The 21891-nt window shown below is 43.1% G+C and overlaps 1 protein-coding gene across 1 annotated transcript in view; it reads right to left on the reverse strand.

Annotated features, from left to right (window-relative positions):
* The window catches only part of nek11 (NIMA related kinase 11), a 254128-nt gene that overhangs the window by 66074 nt on the left and 166163 nt on the right, over nt 1-21891 (reverse strand). The window contains exon 12 of the mRNA XM_033048704.1: nt 14041-14179. Within this exon, the coding sequence (XP_032904595.1) occupies nt 14041-14179 (139 nt within the window). The remainder of the gene's footprint in view (nt 1-14040; nt 14180-21891) is intronic.

Raw genomic sequence — 21891 nt, forward strand, 5'->3', positions numbered from 1 at the left:
AGCTTTTCGTGTCTTTCTACGGATTTTAGAGAGTGAGATTCACTGCCAGACATCGTCGATATATTAAATGTACAAGAGTCGTTTCACATAACTGTAATCAAGGAAACAGCAAAGTACGAATAGTCCGATTATTGTAGCGGTATAGCAAAGACATCTCTGCTGTCCGTTTTTGGTGTTTCATTTATTTGTTCTTCCCCCCTCCCCCTCCCCCGCCCCCCCACCCCCCCCCCCCCCACCTTTCCCTCCCAACTTCAGTCCCGTCCCGACCCCCTGGGAAACTGAAGGGAGCGACAATCAACTGTCACGGGTACAAATAATGTCATACACAAGAAAGGGCAGATGCCTGTTGACAAAAAGTGAACACACAGTGCTGGAGTAACACAAAGATGCAGCAGAATTTTGGAAACGTCATCCCGTCACCCATCCCTTCTCTCCAGAGATATGCTGCCTGTCCCGCTGAGTTAAAGAGTGCCCACGGTAGACTCACGAGTCACTACGGTAAACTCAAGGGCTACTACGTTCTTACAACAAGTTTAAAAGTTTAAAATTTTTACTTCAAGAGTAAATTTGACTCGTGGAAATCTTTCTTCATGTTGAAAGATTTTCACGAGTTAACAAATTTCCCGAGCACCTTCCGTTACAAGTTCCGACGTTCCCGCTACGTTAATTCTACGTGATTACCACGAGTTTGATTTGTTTTAAACTCTGAATCACTCGTGGGTGGACTCGTACCGTGAGATAGGGCCATTAGACTATTTGGCCCATCAAGTCTACTCTCCCATTCAATCATGGCTGAGCTATCTTCCCCTCTCAACCCCATTCTCCTGCCTTCTCCCCATAACCCCTAATACCTGTACGAATCAAGAATCGATCAATCTCTGCCTTAAAAATATCCATTGACATTGCACAGAGGCTGTGGAGGTTCAATTCCACAGATTCACCACCATCTGACTAAAGAAATTCCTCCTCATCTCCTTCCTAAAGGTACGTCCTTTTATTCTGAGACTATGACCTCTGGTCCTAGACTCTCCCACTAGTGGAAACATCCTCTCCACTTCCACTCTATTCAGACCTATTCAGTGACCAATCAACCCATCAATCTGTACTTTTCTGAGATCTGGGAGGAAAGCGATCCCCCCTGAGGAACACCATGTGGTCTTGGAGAATGGGCAAACTGTACAGCACCCGATCTCAGAATTGAACCTGGATCGCTGGAGTTGAAAGGCACCAGTTCCACTAGCTACTTCATTATGCGGCTCCACTTCCATCTAAAGTCACTATGCTCTGCCTGCAAAAATGGATTCCATGAAATTATTACTATTCTGCATGCTCAGCATAAGGTTGAATATCTGCCCCGAGCTAATCAAACATTCTGCTGTTGTCGCAGGCCCTCTGTTGTCAAGGTTTGTATTAAATCTTCGATTGCACTTGTCTTAAATGTGATAATGGCTGGAAATGAGTAATTTACTTCTTCTGACTGCAGCAAACTGTAAACAGCAGGTTACAATAAAAAGACTTAAGACTTTTGACTTAAAAAGAGACACCAGATAGAATTTGCACCAAAATATTCACTGACAGGGCAGACAGATGGAACACAATAACAAGAAAAACAACAACTTGTATTTATATAGTAGCACCTTTTAATGTGGCCAAATGGCCCTGGGCACTTCAATAAAATATTATCAGGTTAATTTTGAATGAGTCACATCATGGGAAATCAGAGCAAGTGACTGAAAGCTCAGACAAGGGGTGGATTTTAAAGAGAAGGGAAACAAAGGTTTAGTGAGGAAATAACATTTTCAAATTGTAATGGTTAAAACACAGGTTGTGCAAAGGATCGACTTGAGCAGAAATGTAGCACTGATGTAAGTTTCAGACACTGTAGGACAAGCCATGATAAGGCAATGATGTCCATTTAAAACCAAAGCACTAGTTAATTGGGAACTAATGTAAATGTGGTAGAGAGGTTTGAATGGTGAATGACATTATGTCAGAAATAAATATCTGCAAAAATGACACCCATCATTGCATCTTTCATCTCGCCTAGCTGATAATTCCCTAACTGAAGGTAATTAGTAATACATATGCATTAGACATATTTTTAAAACTTTTTTAAAAATTGTATTGGACTTCCATTAATAGGATTAGCTTGACTTCAGCCCCACCAACCTGGTTCCTCTTTGCTGTTCCTCTACTATGGCTCCGCAAATGTCTCCAAGTAATTATTCAGTTCCCTTCTGAAATTGAATCGTCTTTCACGGCTTTTTCAGCCAGTGAATCTTCTTCACAAAAATAATTGTAACCATTGCTTTCTGTATGTTGTGTTACACTTTATAAATTAAACCCATTTTATCCTGAAACATATTGTTTGGCAGTTACTGTCTAATAAATAGTTTGTGCAGACAACTTGTGCAGACAGCTCTTGCAAAATGACTTAACAGAAAGATAATTGCCAATGTGTAACAAACTATTGGACTCCTTTCCTGTTCTTACTCATTTTAGAGACATATAAAATAGGTGCAGGAGTAGGCCATTCTGCCCTTCGAGCCAGCACCGCCATTCAATATGATCATGGTTGATCATCCAAAATCAGTACCCCATTCCTGCTTTCTCTCCATAGCCCTTGATTACATTAGCCCTCAGAGCTACATCTAACTCTCTCTTGAAAACATCCAGTGAATTAGCCTCCACAACCTTCAGTGGCAGAGAATTCCACAGAAATTCACAACTCTCTGGGTGAAAAAGTTTTCCCTCATCTCAGTCCCAAATGGCCTACCCCTTATTCTTAAACAGTGACATTTGGTTCTGGACCCCCAATCAGGAAAATTTTTCCTGCATCTGGTTAAACAGGAGCTTGTGAACACGTACAGCTGCAGCTATGCATGATCTGGGCTATTTGAGCCAATAATAAGGTACTAGACAAAATGTTGCCAAGCCTTGAACGCCATTTGCACCTTTGATTTCTGGACCTGCATATTAACAGAAAATTGCAGCGAAAATAAAATAAATAGCAGCAACAGAAAAGCAAGCAAGATTCCAATAAAAGGTACCATGAACTAGTGATCATTTTTAATATTGTGATTATTGCCTCCTGATTAATTACTTTCCTCGTGATTTCCCATTATTTTATTAATTTGGTTATATTGCCCTTCAAACATTTCCAACAACTTGTACTCTCCTTATGAAAATATATTTGCCTTGTTGGTCAGCAAATATTTTCATGAAAACAATTTTTAGAAAATAGTTTCCATAAGCCATTTGAATTTTAGTCTTAAGGTAATATATAAGGGAGATCAAATGTGAGTGGGAAATATACAATGAATGACATTACCTATAACGGCATTGATGTGCAAAGGGATTTTGGGGTCTGTCCATAACTTCCTGAAAGTGGCCACACAAGTAGAAACATAGAAACATAGAAATTAGGTGCAGGAGTAGGCCATTCTGCCCTTCGAGCCTGCACCGCCATTCAATATGATCATGGCTGATCATCCAACTCAGTATCCCATACCTGCCTTCTCTCCATACCCTCTGATCCCCTTAGCCACAAGGGCCACATCTAACTCCCTCTTAAATATAGCCAATGAACTGGCCTCAACTGCCCTCTGTGGCAGAGAGTTCCAGAGATTCACCACTCTCTGTGTGAAAAAAGTTTTTCTCATCTCGGTTTTAAAGGATTTCCCCCTTATCCTTAAGCTGTGACCCCTTGTCCTGGACTTCCCCAACATCGGAAACAATCTTCCTGCATCTAGCCTGTCCAACCCTTTAAGAATTTTGTAAGTTTCTATAAGATCCCCTCTCAATCTCCTAAATTCTAGAGAGTATAAACCAAGTCTATCCAGTCTTTCTTCATAAGACAGTCCTGACATCCCAGGATTCAGTCTGGTGAACCTTCTCTACACTCCCTCTATGGCAATAATGTCCTTCCTCAGATTTGGAGACCAAAACTGTATGCAATACTCCAGGTGTGGTCTCACCAAGACCCTGTACAACTGCAGTAGAACCTCCCTGCTCCTATGCTCAAATCCTTTTGCTATGAAAGCTAACATACCATTCCCTTTCTTCACTGCCTGCTGCACCTGCATGCCTACTTACAATGACTGGTGTACCATGACACTCAGGTCTCGCTGCATCTCCCCTTTTCCTAATCGGCCACCATTTAGATAATAGTCTGCTTTCCTTTTTTTGCCACCAAAATGGATAACCTCACATTTATCCACATTATACTGCATCTGCCAAACATTTGCCCACTCACCCAGCCTATCCAAGTCACCTTGCACTCTCCTAGCATCCTCCTCACAGCTAACACTGCCCCCCAGCTTAGTGTCATCCGCAAACTGGGAGATATTGCCTTCAATTCCCTCATCCAGATAATTAATATATATATAAATAGCTGGGGTCCCAGCACTGAGTCTTGCGGTACCCCACTAGTCACTGCCCGCCATTGTGAAAAGGACCCGTTTGCTCCTACTCTTTGCTTCCTGTTTGCCAGCCAGTTTTCTATCCACATCAATACTGAACCCCCAATGCCGTGTGCTTTAAGTTTGTATACTAATCTCTTATGTGGGACCTTGTCGAAAGCCTTCTGGAAGTCTAGATACACCACATCCACTGGTTCTCCCCTATCCACGCTACTAGTTACATCCTCGAAAAATTCTATAAGATTCGTCAGACATGATTTACCTTTCGTAAATCCATGCTGACTTTGTCCAATGATTTCACCACTTTCCAAATGTGCTGCTATCCCATCTTTAATAACTGACTCTAGCAGTTTCCCCACTACCGATGTTAGACTAACTGGTCTGTAATTCCCCATTTTCTCTCTCCCTCCCTTCTTAAAAAGTGGGGTTACGTTTGCTACCCGCCAATCCTCAAGAACTACTCCAGAATCTAAAGAGTTTTGAAAGATTATTACTAATGCATCCACTATTTCTGGAGCTACTTCCTTAAGTACTCTGGGATGCAGCCTATCTGGCCCTGGGGATTTATCGGCCTTTAATCCATTCAATTTACCCAACACCACTTCCCGACTAACCTGGATTTCACTCAATTCCTCCAACTCCTTTGACCAACTCCCCTGCTATTTCCAGCAGATAATTTATGTCTTCCTTAGTGAAGACGGAACCAAAGTAGTTATTCAATTGGTCCGCCATATCCTTGTTCCCCATGATCAACACCTGTTTCTGACTGCAAGGGACCTACATTTGTTTTAACTAATCTCTTTCTTTTCACCTATCTATAAAAACTTTTGCAGTCAGTTTTTATGTTCCCTGCCAGTTTTCTTTCATAATCTATTTTCCCTTTCCTAATTAAGCCCTTTGTCCTCCTCTGCTGGACACTGAATTTCTCCCAGTCCTCTGGTATGCTGCTTTTTCTGGCTAATTTGTACGCATCATCCTTCGCTTTGATACTGTCCCTGATTTCCCTTGTTATCCACGGATGCACTACCTTCCCTGATTTATTCTTTTGCCAAACTGGGATGAACAATTTTTGTAGTTCATCCATGCAGTCTTTAAATGTAGACAGAGTGGTAAAGGCGGCATATGCTATGCTTGCTTTTATAGGTCAGGGCATTAAGTCATGGTGCAGCTTTATAATAGATTGATTAGGCTGCATTTGGAGTATTGCATGCAGTTCTGGTCGCCCCATTTCAGGAAGGATGTAGAGGCTTTGGAAAGGGTGCAGAGAAGGCTTACCAGAATATTAGGGAGCTTTATCTACAGTAAGAGGTTGGACAGACTTGAATTGTTTTCTCTGGAATGCCAGATATTGCGGGGAGACCTTGTAGAAGTATGTAAAATTATGAGGGGCATAGATAGGGTAGATGGTCAGAATCCTTTTCCTAGGATGTAAAAATCAAATATTAGAGGGCAAGGCTTTCAGGTGAGAGGGGCAACATTTAAAGATGTGCAGGACAAGTTTTTTTTTTTAAACCGAGGGTGGTGAGAGCCTGGAACACACTGCCAGGGATGGCGGTTAAAGCAGATGCATTAGTGGTATTTAAAAGATTTTCGGATAGGTATATTGACATGCAGGGATTGGAGGGGTACGGTATATGTGCAGATAGTTAAGTGACGGTCTTGGCAGTCTTGGCATCATGTTCGGCAAAGACATTGTGTGCCAAATGGCCAGTTCTTGTGCTGCACTGTTTCTGTTCTATGTAATAGCAGCCACCAATTAAAAAGATAAAAGCCTACTTTCAAAGTAATTCCTTCAGCCAATTCATGCTCTATTTTCAATTTGTAACATGCGACATGAATATTAAATAAGAATATTCAAAATGAGCTATTGCCCAGAAAGGCAGTGTTTTCTTTAGGTTAGAACCTTAGCAGAAAACATATCTTAAAATATACATTTATCCCAGTGACACTAAGTGGTGCTAAATATCATCTGGATCAACGCACAGTGCTGTTGAGTTGGGATAATATATTTGATCACAGGTAAGGACAGGATTAAACTGTGTTAAAAGGTATTACAATAGCTAAATGGGATGTTTTGTAAAGTTTGTGTAAATAGAGAGCCACATCCTTTGCTGTAAGGTAAATTGTATCAATCATTCTGGAGGCATGGATGCACTGGAAATACTGACCTGAAAGCTGAATAATGCAGAAAAAAAAATTAGGGCATTAAAAAAAAACCTGGCACTGCAAATCTCTAAGGGATTACAGGAGAATTCCAATGTGTGCATCAGTGAATGCTGCAAAAACCAGGTTTTATAACACATAATGGCTGTGGCTTATAGTCACTGGAGATACAGCACAGAAATGGGCCATTCTGCCCACTGTGTCTATGCCGACCATCAAACGACCAACTACATTAACCTTACATTATGTAATTGTCCCCACATCAACTTCCTCAGATTCTACCACTCACCTAAACACAGTCCTTCTGGTTTTCTAAATTAATTATGCTGAGGAACTAACCAACAAGTCAAGAGGTTATTAGATTTCATATTGTGTAATCAGAAAGGATTAATTGATGACCTGGTAGTTAAGGACATTTATAGAACAGTGATCATTGGGAATCAGTGTTTATATATTTTCATGTAGACTTCCATTCTTGCATAACCACCTCAAGCTTCATGCCTTTGTATTTTGCAAAATATAAAGGCATGAAGCTTGAGGTGGTTATGCAAGAATGGATGTCTACATGAAAAATATAACAGGCCAGCTATGGCTAACATTTAAAGAATTAATAATATAATCCCTTCAAGGCAAAAGACGGCAATAGAAAAAGTGTCAGACTTGGCAATCAAGAGGAGTTTAAGGTGGTATAAGATCAAAAGAGGCTCATAATGTTGATATAGAAAAAGGCAAAAAGGCTGAAGATTGGTGAAAGGCTAAGGTTTCTTCAGAAATCATGTAAAAAATAAAGTTACAGATGCAATTTAGCATCATTCAGCTATAAGTCTAGCAGAGTAGTGGTTCGTAGATGAAAATATGTGTAAGAAAGAACTGCAAATGATGGTTTAAATCGAAGGTACACACAAAATGCTGGATTAACTCAGCGGGTGAGGCAGCATCTCTGGAGAGAAGGAATGGGCGACTTTTCAGGTCGAGACCCTTCTTCAGACTGAAGATGGGCCTTGACCCAAAACGTCGCCCGTTCTTTTTCTCCAGAGATGCTGCCTCACCCGCCAAGTTACTCCAGCATTTTGTGTGTACCTTCCTGTAGGAACTACATGTTTGCAGCAGGTGGGATATAAAGGCATTGGGCCTCAATCAGATAATAGCAACCACAGTATCAACATTGAATTCTCCAATTTCAACCATTCCTCCTGATCCCCCTCCCTCAACCATCTCTTTCGCCCCACTCTATTCCATCCCTGGTTCTCTCATTATTATTCCCTTTCCCTCACCCTCCCCTCCAGCCCCCATCACCCTTTTTCATCTCCATTCCATTCCTGGTTTCATCCACCTGCATTCACACACTTCACCCACTAGATTAACTTCCACCATCTGGTTTCAGCTGCCCATCCCTCCCTTCAATGCTTTCCATTATCACTTTTCTTATTTTTCACATTCCAGCAATTGCAGCCTTTATTGCTGCTTATCCAAGTTATCACCCTCCCCATACCTGCTTCTCATTGTCCCCCCTTTTTTCCCTTTATCTCCCTTTGCAATCGGAGACAGTCAGACTGGTCGTAGAACTGTGAAGGGGGAGGGGTGGAGAGAGGGAAAGCAAGGGCTACTTGAAGTTCTAGAAGTCAATATCCCATGGCTTTGAGGATTTATCCACTTTAGTGCTCTGCAAGAGCCCCAACCCCATCTCCTCCTTGATTGCATAATGCCCCAGCATATTAGTCTTCTCCGCACTGATTTCACTGTCCACCATCTCCTTGGTGAATGCAGATGCAAAGTACTAATTTAGTTCCTCACCTGCATCCGCTGACTACATGCACAATTTTCTTCCTTTATCCTTGTGTGGTCCGACTTTCTCCTTGGTACCCACTTGGGGCGGGAGTGAAAAAGACAGAGGAAACAGAGGTGTAGAGTGTATCAGGGAGGGAATAAATGAGGTTGGTAGGGTTTGTGCGGAGGAAGAGTTGGTTGGGAATGCCTGAGAGAGGGAAGGAATACAGTGTGGAGTGTGTTTGAGTGGGAGAATGTGTGGGATTGGTGCCTGTTTTATTATGTAGCTGATAGTTGGCACATCTCAAAAAGAGGAAGAAAAACCAGGAAATGCTGTAAATGTTCTGCAGCTCAGCCAACATCTCTAATCTCACTAGGTTAACTCACTTTCTCTTCCCAGGGATGCCGCCTGACCTGCAGCATATTTCCTGATTTTTGTCTTGATTTTAAATTTTCATCATCTGTAGTTTTTTGATTTTCATTTCAAAATGACAGCCATGTTATGTCTAGACTAGAATGTGTTGCATTGATTCATTGAAGGCAAGTATTCATAATTTTTTAATATGTCAACAGCAATTAGAATATATTCACCAGTGCCCTTGCACCCAGAAGATTTATCTTAAATGTAAAAGCTCCATAAGTGAGTGGCAGTGGACAGTGAGTCAGCATACTCATCTCTAATTCTGTTGGCTGTACGTTCAAGCTTCAATCTAGAGACTTGAACTCAACAGTCCAGGCTGACGCTTCTCATATTGCACTGAGCGGATGGTGCTGTCTATCAGCAGCAAAGCTAATCACAAACCCTATTGGCATGCCTGTCGATATAATAGGTCACACAGCATTATCTTGAAAAATACCAGGTGAATTATCCTCAGAGTCCAAACCAATATTTATCTGTCAATCAACATTTTAAAAGAAAAGGTTAAGCAGGTCATTGTTATGTTCTTGCTGCTGCTGAGATCTTGTTGGATGAAATGATGCATTTCTTAAACTGAAATGGTGACTATATAAATAGCTTGTTCTAAGCTCCCTCCAGTCTAGTTTCAGTCAATAAAATACTGAATCAAGCACTTGAGCAACCAAACTTTATTTTGGATAACACAACACAAATCCCCCTATACAATACCTAACCATCGTGGGTTCGATCCTTGTATCTGCTTAGCCAAGCCCTTCTAGCCTCGTGCAAGCAGAGACACTCCAAAAGGTCACGCAATCCCAAGCCTTCTTCCTCATGGGAGCTACCTTTTATAGGTCCCTGAACCTTGAGGGGCAAAACTACATGGGGGTGGTCTCTCTACAGTCCGATAACACATATCGATTAACACAGTACATGATAGACAGTTCCCTAACACAATAACACAGTAACTAATACATTGTATCTGGCGAAGCTTCGAGATGGAAGTTAACACAGATGAATTATGCAACATGTGCCCTGGGATTCAGTCAACCCAGACAAAGCTTAACATTTCAACCAATCAACAACTATCCAAATAAGGCTTTGCAACATTATTTACACTAGGTATACCTGGTTTGCATTGACCCAATCAGTTCCATGCATTCTACACCTTATTGTAAGACCCTGCAGATGTCCCATTTTTCCTCTGCAGCTCTTATCTAGGCTACAGACAAACCAGCAGCTTGTTAATTCAAGGTTAATTCCCGGGATGGCGGGACTGTCATATGCTGAGAGAAAGGAGCAGCTGGGCTTGTACACTGGGGTTTAGAAGGATGAGAGGATATCTCATTGAAACGTATAAGATTGTTACGGGTTTGGACACGCTAGAGGCAGGAAACATGTTCCCGATGTTGGGGGAGTCCAGAACCAGGGGCCACAGTTTAAGAATAAGGAGTAAGCCATTTAGAACGGAGACGAGGAAACACTTTTTCGCACAGAGAGTGGTGAGTCTGTGGAATTCTCTGCCTCAGAGGGCAGTGGAGGCGGGTTCTCTGGATGCTTTCAAGAGAGAGCTAGATAGGGCTCTTAAAAATAGCGAGGTCAGGGGATATGGGGAGAAGGCAGGAACGGGGTACTGATTGGGGATGATCAGCCATGATCACATTGAGTGGCGGTGCTGGCTCAAAGGGCCGAATGGCCTACTCCTGCACCTATTGTCTATTGTCCCAGTTCTGCAAAGGCACATTTAACTTGACCAAAATGGCGTAGCAGCACACAAGCCCTTACTCAATTTTAATGTCCTGGCTGCTCCAATTTAGCCAGAATTAACAACTAGTCTACAAAAGCACTTCACAGTAAAGCACCAATGTATATTCTGAGGGATGCTATAAATGCATGCCATTGTTGCATTTGAATTGCACATATTTTGAGAGTGAAGAAATGTCTGTGCTGTCTTAATTTAAATTTAGAAATCATAATTTTTTTTTAAAAAGTGCCCAAAATAGCAGTACCATAATGGGGTATACACTTCTGAAACAAGGCTGAAGAAGGGTCCTGACCTAAAATGTAATTTGTCCGTGTTCTCCTGAGATGCTGCCTGACTCGTTGAGTTACTTTGTGTCTTCCATATTACACTGTCTGCTGCCAATCAAGATCTATGACAACTGTGAGTGAGAGCTTTACACAAATCTATGTTGTGAGTCTCTATGCACTGCAAGTGGCAGCAGACATTATTCTGTTTGTAATGGCAGAAGTCATTATAGTTCCCTTCACTACTATTTTCATTGTTGAGTAAATTGATTTTGATTGCTGTACAGTTGACAATTTATTGTGCCTCCAATTTAATGAGTATGACATCCTTATCAATATCAATAGAAAAGCAAACTAGAAATAATGTGCTGGACAAAGCACACAGCTACAAAAAAATCCACATTATTAATGGAGTCCAATGCCAAAAATACTCAGATCTGACTGAAGAGTGTTTGATGTGAAACATTAATTCTGCTTCTCCTTACACAGATGCTGACTAACGGTGAGTTCTTCCAATATTTTCTATTATTTCAAAATCACAGTACCTGGAGTTTTGATTTTCATAAATCCTCTCTCCATCCTTCATTTGGGGAGTCTCTCTATTCTTTCATCAGAATCTAGGAATTTTCTGTAAATCTTCACCGCAGGTACAGCTGCAGCTCAATAAGGCAGCTCACCACTGTCACCACTAAGGACAATGAGGAATTGGAAGTAAATGCTGACCTTGTTATTGACTGTGTCAGCCAGGGAATGAGTAAGGAGAAAGAAGGAAGTTGGTTAAATTGCTAATGTGAGACAGCGAGGTTATGGAGGTGCTCTTTTTTACCTTTAACACGTAGTTTGTATAGGCTTGGGGCAATAAGTTATTTTGTGAGTAACAAAATGTAGAACATTATTTATTTATATTACATGGGAAATTAAAATTAAAATCCAGTGAAGCAAATAACTGTCATATCTGCACCCTGTTAAATCTGTGGATATGTCATCACAGCCAACAATGGTTGGACACGTAGACAGAGATGAGGAAAAAGAAAACACTCAGATGTTGTAAACCTTTGAAATTCTCACCTCAGACAATTTGAATCCTCAGCCACTGAGTATATTCAAGACTGAGACTTAAGGGGTGAGTGTGCGGACCAATTGCGGGAGTTTTTACGGACATTTTCAACCTCTCACTTCTGAGTTCTGAGGTCCCCACCTGCTTTAAAAGGGCATCAATTATACCAGTGCCCAAGAAGAGTAAGGTGACGTGCCTCAATGACTATCGACCAGTGGCACTAACGCTGGTGGTGATGAAGTGCTTTGAGAGGTTGATCATGGAGCAAATCAACTCCTACCTCGACAAAAACCTGGACCCACTGCAGTTCGCGTACCGCCACAACAGATCAACGGTGGATGCGATCTCGCTGGCCCTCCACTCCGCACTGGACCACTTGGACAACAAAAACTCATATGTCAGGCTGTTATTCATTGATTACAGCTCGGCATTTAACACAATCATCCCCTCCAAACTGGTTACCAAACTCGCAGAACTGGGTCTCTGCGCATCCCTCTGCAACTGGATCCTCGACTTCCTCATCCACAGACCACAGTCTGTTCTTATTGGTGGAAATGTGTCAGCCTCGATAACAATAAGCACGGGAGCACCTCAAGGCTGCGTGCTCAGCCCCCTGCTGTACTCACTCTATACCCATGACTGCGTAGCGAACCACAGTGCGAACTCCATCATCAAGTTCGCTGACGACACCACTATTGTGGGGCGTATCACTGATGGGGATGAGTCAGAATACAGAAGAGAGATCGAGCAACTGTCCATATGATGCCAGCGCAATAACCTGGCCCTCAACACCAGCAAAACCAAGGAACTGATTGTGGACTTTGGAAGGAGTAGGAGGGGGACCCACAGCCCCATTTATATCAGCGGGTCGATGGTTGAAAGGGTCAAGAACTTCAAATTCCTGGGCGTGCACATCTCTGAAGATCTTTCCTGGTCCGAGAACACTAACGCAATTATCAAAAAAGCTCATCAGCGCCTCTACTTCCTGAGAAGATTACAGAGAGTCGGATTGTCAAGGAAGACTCTCTCTAACTTCTACAGGTGCACAGTAGAGAGCATACTGACCGGTTGCATCGTGGCTTGGTTCGGCAATTTGAGCGCCCTGGAGAGGAAAAGACTACAAAAAGTAGTAAACACTGCCCAGTCCATCATCGGCTCTGACCTTCCTTCCATCAAGGGGATTTATCGTAGTCGCTGCCTCAAAAAGGCTGGCAGTATCATCAAAGACCCACACCATCCTGGCCACACACTCATCTCCCTGCTACCTTCAGGTTGAAGGTACAGGAGCCTGAAGACTGCAACAACCAGGTTCAGGAATAGCTACTTCCCCACAGCCATCAGGCTATTAAACCTGGCTCGGACAAAACTCTGATTATTAATAACCACTTTCTGTTATTTGCACTTTACCAGTTTATTTATTCATGTGTGTATATATTTATATCATGGTATATGGACACATTTATCTGTTTTGTAGTAAATGCCTACTATCTTCTGTGTGCTTAAGCAAAGCAAGAATTTCATTGTCCTATACAGGGACACATGACAATAAACTCACTTGAACTTGAACTTGAGTCAAGGGAAGTAAAGGTGGGGGGGGGGGGGGGTGTAGATAGCTGAAGTTGATCAACATTTACCAAGACCCATGAATTTACTAAATAACAAATGCAAGTTTTAATGGGTATGTGCCCTCTTCCTTTTCTTTTGTCATTGAGAACTTTGGCTCACATTGCTAAGATGGGGTCCATATACCATAATGCCACGGTGAGGGGTAGAGTTGCTTAGAATATTGATCCATGAGACAGTCACACAACTAGATAGTGGTTGCATCTCTTACATTTCAGTGATGATAAGTTTTATTATATACCAGGGAAGTACAGATTCAGTGAGGAGTATCTTCACCCTTTCCTGCTGTTTATCATGCATTTGGAACTTGCTCCCAGTGTTGACAAGAACATGGCAGATTGGATGAGAACAACAACTGTGGGGACACAAATATAAGAGGCTACACAATTGTGGTGGGGGTGAAGAAGATAAAGAAATGAAGTAGTTACTGTTCACTGTAGATATCAATTTGTAGCTTTGGAACATTCTATGAACACTGCCACCATGTCACCTCTCTAATGGAGTAGCCATTCTCTTTCCTCATAAAATGCTATACGATATCAACACCTTTACAAAAGCAGCAGAAAGATGGGATACTTTCTTACCGTGGTCTGGTGGCTCAGACATGCACAGTCTATCCGAAATCTTCTTCCCTTTGAGTTCAGGTTGCCTTAATGATCGGAAATCATGAGCAACTACTGGCGGTGACTGGGTCTCATGTGATGATCTGTGCTCAATAGATTCCTAATTTAAATCAGACAAAAGTACAAATTAAAGGTCAAATATACAGTATATTATAATTGGGCATGAACGTTCCCATCCACCAGGTGGCGCCAGCAATGGCTACCTCTCAAACAGTCTGCCTGTGTTTTAATTGTACGCGTTAAATGTATGTTTTAAGTGCTCTTTAGCTTGTTTTTATGTGGGGGTTGAGGGAAACTTTTTCTAATCTCTTACCTCGACGGAGAAGCGATTTTTTTTCCGTATCGTATCTCAGTCCGCACTGCGGCCTAACATCGAGGAGTTGCCGGCCTTTGCTGGAGACCGATTGCGACAGCTCCACTGCGGGGAGCCTACTGGATTTTAACATCATGGAACTCGCGATCCCTTTGCCAGGGATCGACCTCGGAGCTCCAACCATGGGTGCTTGCGGGCTTAACATCACGGAGCCCACGTTCAGACGAACTTCGAGAACTCCATGCTGCGGGAGTTTCTGTTTGTGTTTCAGATTTCCAGAACCTGGATATTCTTTTTAATTTTCATTTACTGGTAACATGTCTAAAAACACTAAATGATTTAAGTGGGCTAAACAATTTAATTTTTCTATCAGCGAGTGGAAATGAAAAGTGCACTGCTTCACGAAAAGGATTTGTGGCCTTCTGCAGCAGACAAGTTGGTTACACTAAGATACATTGAGACTACCTTCTCAGTAATAGATTTATGCAGCTATGCAGCAAACCTATGTCGATGTTTGTTTTTGACATGGTCCTCCTGCCCATCATACAACTTCCAATGCAATTAACATATTCTTTTAGTCCTTTCCCCTTCATATGCTCACCCTCCTTTTGCCACCTCCAGCTTCCAATTAAATACATCCAGGCTATCCACATGCCCTGTAATAGTGAATTTCACATTCCTACCGCTGATTTCTTTTTTTCTTCACTGGTGCTTTACATTGATAGTCTATACATAGTTTTTCTTGACCAGTTGCAGTAGATACACTAAATGTTTATGTCTGTCTGTGTCCTACATAAGAATACAAGCAGGAAGCAAATCACATGGTCCCTACATCCTCCTTTGCCCCTGTGGAAAACTGCTATTTTATTATTTAAGAAAGAACTGAAGATGCTGGAAAAATCGAAGGTGGACAAAAAATGCTGGAGAAACTCAGCGGATGAGACAGCATCTACGGAAAGAAGGAATTGGCGACATTTCGGCTCGAGACCCTTCTTCAGGGGGGGGGGAAGAAAGGAAGTAGGTGGAGACAGTTAGACGTGGGCGAACTGGAAAGGGAGAGGAAAAGGAGGGAGAAAGCAATGGCTATCTAAAATTAAATCAAATTCACTTGGACCATTTCAGGCATCTCCCTACCATTTCTAGATCTCACCATCTCCATCACAGGCAACAGACTACTGACCGATATCTACTACAAACCCACTGACTCCCATAGCTATCTTGACTACTCTTCTTCCCACCCTGCTTCCTGTAAAGACTTTATCCCCTACTCCCAATTCCTCCGGCTACACCGCATCTGGGCCCAGGATGAGGTGTTCCATCCTAGGGGTTCCCCTCTTCCATTATAGATGAGGGTCTCCTCTATATCCCGCAGCTCCACTCTTATTCCCACTGCCCCTATTCGTAACAAGGACAGAGTCCCCCTTGTCCTTACCTTTCACCACATCAGCCGTCGCATACAACAGATAATCCTCCAACATTTTTGCCACCTCCAATGGGATCCCACTACTGGTCACTTCTTCCCATCTCCTTCCCTTTCTGCTTTCCTCAGAGACCATTCCTTCCATAACTCCCTGGTCAATTCTTCCCTTCCCATCCATACCACCCCTTCCCTGGGTATTTTGCCCTGCAACACTTGTCCCTTTACCTCCCCCCTCAACTCCATCCAAGGACCAAATCAGTCTTACCAGGTGAGGCAGAGTTCACCTGCACCTCCTCCAACCTCATCTACTGTATCTGCTGTTCCAGGTGTCAACTTCTCTACATCGGCGAGACCAAGCGCAGGCTCGGCGATTGCATCGCTGAACATCTCCGCTCAGTCCGTCTTAACCAACCTGATCTTCCGGTTGCTCAGCACTTCAACTCCCACTCCCATACCCAATCTAACCTTTCTGGCCTGGGCCTCCTCCATTGTCAGAGTGAGGCCCAGCGCAAATTGGAGGAACAGCACCTCATATTTTGCTTGGGTAGTTTACACCTCAGCGGTATGAACATTGACTTCTCTAATTTTAGATAGCCCTTGCTTTCTCCCTCCTTCCCCTCCCCCTTCCCAGTTCTCCCACAAGTCCTACTGTCTCCGTCTACTTTCTTTCATTCCCTCCCCCCATCCCGACATCAGTCTGAAGAAGGGTCTCGACCCAAAAAGTCGCCAATTCCTTCTCTCCAGAGTTGCTGCCTCACCCGCTGAGTTCCTCCAGCATTTTTTGTCTACCTATGCTGTTTTATTATGCCCTTTAATCTCAGTGCCTACTCAACCTCTCCCTATAGCTCATACCCTCTGGTCCTGGCAACATCCTCATAAATGTTTTCCGAACCCTTCCAAGCTTCACAATATCTTTCCCATAACATGGTGCCCGGAACTGAACACAATATTCTAAATGCGGTCTCGCCAACATCTTATACAATTGCTACATGACCTCCCAACTTTTAAACTCAATACTCTGACTGATGAAGGCCAATGTGCCAAAAGCCTTTTTGACCACCTTATCTACCTGAGACACGACCCTCAAGGAACCAGGCACCTGTACTCCTAGATCCCTAAGCTCTACAATACTCCCCAGAGGCCTACTGTTCATTGTGTAGGCCAATACTCCCCAGAGGCCTACTGTTCATTGTGTAGGCCAATCGATCCAGGTCCTGCTGCAATCTTTCACAATCATCTTCACTATCTGCAAAACAACACACTTTTGTATCATCAGCAAACTTGCTAATCTTGCCCTGCATGTTCTCATCCAAATCATTGATGTAGATGACAAACAATAACGGGCCCAACACTGAACCCTGAGGCATACCACTAATCACGTGCCTCCAGTCCGAGAAGCAACCTTCCACCAACATGTTTCCTTACATGAAGCCAATTTGCTATCCATTCAGCTATCTCTCCTTAGATCCCATGTGATTTAACCTTCCAGAGTAACCTACCACGTGGAACCTTGTTGAATGCTTTACTGAAATCCATGCATACAACATCTACAGCTCTGCCCTCATTGACCTTTTTGGTCACGTCTTAAAAATAATTAGATTTGTGAGACATGACCTCCCATGTACAAAACCATGTTAACCATCCCTAATCAGCCCTTGCCCGTCCAAATGCCTGTATAACCTATCCCTCAGAATGCTCTCTAGTAACTTTCCAACTACAGATGTTCTCACCGGCCTATTGTTCCCAGCATTTTCCCTGTAGCCCTTCTTGAAAAGAGGACCAACATTTGCAGTTTCGTGTCTCCCCGAATCTCGAGTTCTCTTGATAAAGAAATTAAAGGTTCACTGCACCCGCTTGAAGAAGTGTCTTCTCATAGCCTTGAATAGTTACATCCTTATTTTGAAACTGTGATTTCTATTCTAAGCCGCAACCCCAGCCATGGGAAACATCATTCCTGTTTTACCCCGCCAAGCCATATTAAGAGTTTTCAGCATTTCAATTAGATCACCTCTCATTCTTCTGAATTCAAAAATGTTCAGGCCAAGGCTGCTAATGGGCCTGTCCCACTTAGGCGACTTTTTAGGCGACTGCAGGAGACTACGCAGTCACCACATGGTCGCCACATGTTCACGGATGATTGCTCGGGGGTCGTGAGGAGTTCCCGCCTTAATGGTCATGAGGAGTTCCCGCATTCTAGGAATTAGTCACCGCTAATTTTTCAACATGTTGAAAAATTAGCGGCGACTAGAATGAAGCCGCCATGGAGAGTAGCGAAAGCACTCCAGCCGTAGGTGGGTCACAAGGAGGTCCTAATGGGTTGCCAGGAGGTCGAAGGTTCTCAGAGGTTCTCGTAGGTTGTAGTCGGTGCCGACCGGTGAATTTCATTGGCTCATTGGGAAAAATAAGCAGTAGTTTTCAGAACCAAGGATAACCGACCGGTAATGTTAATGGTCCGCCGAGCTTCACAGGCTTCTTAAAAGTTGTCTCCACTCCTTCTCCCCCATCTCCCCCACCTCTTTTAAAGGACTTACCATACAATGTGCTTTAACCATCTTTTTACAGCGCCAACCTTCCTGTTCGCAGTGTATGTCTGTTTTACCTTGGCTTTGCACAGTGTGAATTTTTTAGACAGCGCTCCCCCCACTTGCCCATTGTTTTTCTGCTTGGTGGCCTGTGACCGGGGGTCGGTGCTGGGTTTGCTGTTGGTTGCCATCCAAATCGTCAATGTAGATAACAATGTAGGTAACAGCAGCGGCTCCACCCCCTCCGGAGACTATTAAAAGCAGGTCTCCCTACTGTTCACCTAACGACCTTCTACAGGGGCACCATCGAGAGAATACTGACCTACGGCATCACTTCCTGGTTTGGGATCTATCAAAAGCGCAGCATCCGCAGAGCCATCTCCATTATTAAGGACCCTTATCACCCATCACACCACATCTTCTCCAATCTGCCATCTGGGAAGAGGTACAGGAGCATCAGCTGCAGAACCAGCAGGATGCTCCACAGCTTCTTCCCACAGGCAATAAGACTGGTTAACGGACTGTGTCCCCTCCCCATACATCATACACCAACACATCTAACCTCGCCCATACTTTGACAGCTAGACACCTGTCAAAGCAAAGCCACTGTTCAGTCTGAATGTCTGTTTTTATTCCATTTTTAGGTCTATTTTAGATATGTTAGTTTTAATTTTGAAGTTGTATGTATTTATTCTGCTTTTATTAACTGCACTGACAGGAACTGATTGAGAAACAATTTTTCGTTTCTTCTGTGTATGTAAGTACTCAGTTAAAATGACATTAAAGTAAATACTGAATACTGAATTGTTACCGCCACCAGGGACGCCGCATGATGGCAGCCTCTGCCTACAGTCTGTCTGTTTTTCCATCTTTTTTGTTATTTTTAGTCTGTTTAAAGATATGTTTTGTAGTTTTCTAGTATTCTTATGTGGGGGAGGTGGGTTGGGTAAGGGGGAAACCGTTTCTCAGTCACTTCCTGGCGAGGATGCGACTATTCTTCGAGTCGCGTCCTCACACCCCCTCACCCCCCTCGCGGCCTACCCTGGATTGGCGCGGCATTTTCTGCCGGAGACTGGACCAGAGCTTCAGCAGTGGCGCAGCACTGGATTCATCGCGGAGTGGGCGATGCCTTACCTGGATCGCCGTTTGAAGCTCCGGAGTGTTAGGCTTCCTGCTTCAACATCGTGGAGTTGTGGTTTGTGGAGTCCAACTGCGGGCGGCGCTGATTTCAACATTGCGGAGTCCTGCGATCCCTTTGCAGAGGGCCGCCAGCGTGAATCTCCGCCCAGCTCGGCCTGTGAACTTCGGGAGCCGCGTCTCCGGTAAGAAGTGGCCGATTCGGAAAGCCAAGCCGCTGAGGGTGTTCTTCCGTTCCGACGTCGGAGTTCCATCATCCCGGCGAGAGGGCCTGAACATCGAGCTGCACATAGCAGCGACTGCGGGGGGCTCGGGAGCCCCGACCACGGGTAAATATCAAAGAGGAGGATGGACTTTGGTGCCATCCCTCACAGTGGGAAACTTTGATTCCGCTGTGAGGCGATGTTTATGTTAAAGACTATCATGTTCTGTGTTCTTTTTTATTCGTATGGCTGTAGGGTGACCCCAAATTTCACTGTACCAATTGGTGCATGTAACAATAAATGTCTCTAGAACCTTGAATCTTGTAAATTTGTTGATAACATCAAAATTGGTGGTATAGTCGACCATGAGGAAGGATATATAAGTTTACACAAGATCTAGATCAGTCAGGAAGGTGGGCCAAGAAATAGCAAATTGAATTTACCTCAGATAAGTGTGACATGTGACACGTTGGTATATCAAAACAGGTCAGGACTTGACAGTAAATCGTAGAGCCCTGTAGGGTGCTGCAGAACAGAGATTTGGGAGTACAGGTGCACTGTTCGGTAAAAGTAGTGAGTCAGGTGGACGATGTGGTGACAAAGGCCTTTGGCACACTTGCCTTCATCGGGCAAGGTATTAAGTAGAATATTTGGAGCATCATGATGCATATCATTGGCAAGACCACATGGAGTACTTTGTGAAGTTCGCACAATGTAGTTACTGGAAAGTTGTCATTAATTTGAAAAGAGTGCAAAAGGATAGCAAGGGACTTTGTCCTTTGGAGTGTAGGAGGCTGAGGGGTGACTTCCTTGAGATGATCAAGATTGTGTGGGGCATGGATAAAGTGAATGCTCACAGTCTTTTTACCAGGGTTGAGGATCCTAAAACTAGAGGGTATAGGCTTAAGGTGAGAGGGGAAAGATTTAAGAGTGCCCTCAGGGGAACAGTCTTCACACAAAAGGTCGTCCAGATCCAGAATGAGCTACCATGAGAAACAATTGAAGTAGAGTTGGATGATCAGCCATGATCATATTGAATGGCGGTGCAGGCTCGAAGGGCCGAATGGCCTACTCCTGCACCTATTTTCTATGTTTCTATGTTTCTATGTAATTACGACTATTTAAAGACATTAAAGGTATATGGCTAGGAAGGGTTTAGAGGGTTTAGGAAGAGGGCTATGGGACAAATGCAAGCAAATTGTCTTGCGGAGTATGACAATTTTGTCGGCATGGATAAAGTGGACTGAAGGGCCTGTGTATGTGTTGTACAGTTCTATAACTCTGATGTTTTAAGGAAACACTGGAAGGAGTGCTGTACTGTCAAAGGTCCTACCATTTGGATAAGATGTTAAAACAAGAGTCTGATTGCTGTTTCCAGGTGGATATAAATAATCTCATGAGAATATTTTGAAGCTGAGTGCATGTCATGCACTAATTACCTTCTACATTCCTTGCATTACAACTGTCATTACCCTTCAGATATTAATAGCTAGAATGAGAGAAAAAGCTAACACTTACTTCTTTAGCACCATTCATTATCTCAAGTTGTTATAAAGCAATTTATAACAAATTCCATTAAAAAAAAAATACGATCCCTATCACACTCTGGGAAATATGGCAACCAGTTTATTCATAGCAAGCTCTCACTATCTGCAACATGATGGTGACCAGATATTTCATTGACTGTACTACTCCCTTCCTGCCCCATATTAATCTGAATAGAATAACAGGCCCCATCAATCAAGCCTGCTACACAAACTGGCACATTATTAAGACACTAATAAATAAAGTTATTATTGAATTTATTTAACTCTATAATTTTCCTGGAGAAATTGCCCTGGTTTTATTGGAAGAAGTTGCTATATTGGAAGAAGCTGTTATATGCTTTATATAAGTTCTATTTCATTAAATAAATTAACTTTGTTGCCGCACAATCAGCTGCTCGTGAGCCCAAGTAGGCATTCCTTCTCACTTCCGTGGTTGAATGTCTTATCAATCAAGACCCTGTGTGCAGAAGGATTCTCTCAGAGAGGGAATCAGAAGGTTCTTGCTGCCTTTTTAAATTCCCCTGAAAAATAAATGCAAATGTGCGTCGTCCTTTAGAAACAGATTTGTGTTAATAAATAATACTTTGAGGCATGCATTCCTGTACAATGCAATAAAATGAACTGATTATCTTATTCTGCTAACCCTGAGAAACTATTAAGGAAGAAAAGA

The sequence above is a fragment of the Amblyraja radiata genome, chromosome 2 (assembly GCF_010909765.2).
Source record: "Amblyraja radiata isolate CabotCenter1 chromosome 2, sAmbRad1.1.pri, whole genome shotgun sequence".
Taxonomy (NCBI): Eukaryota; Metazoa; Chordata; class Chondrichthyes; order Rajiformes; family Rajidae; genus Amblyraja; species Amblyraja radiata.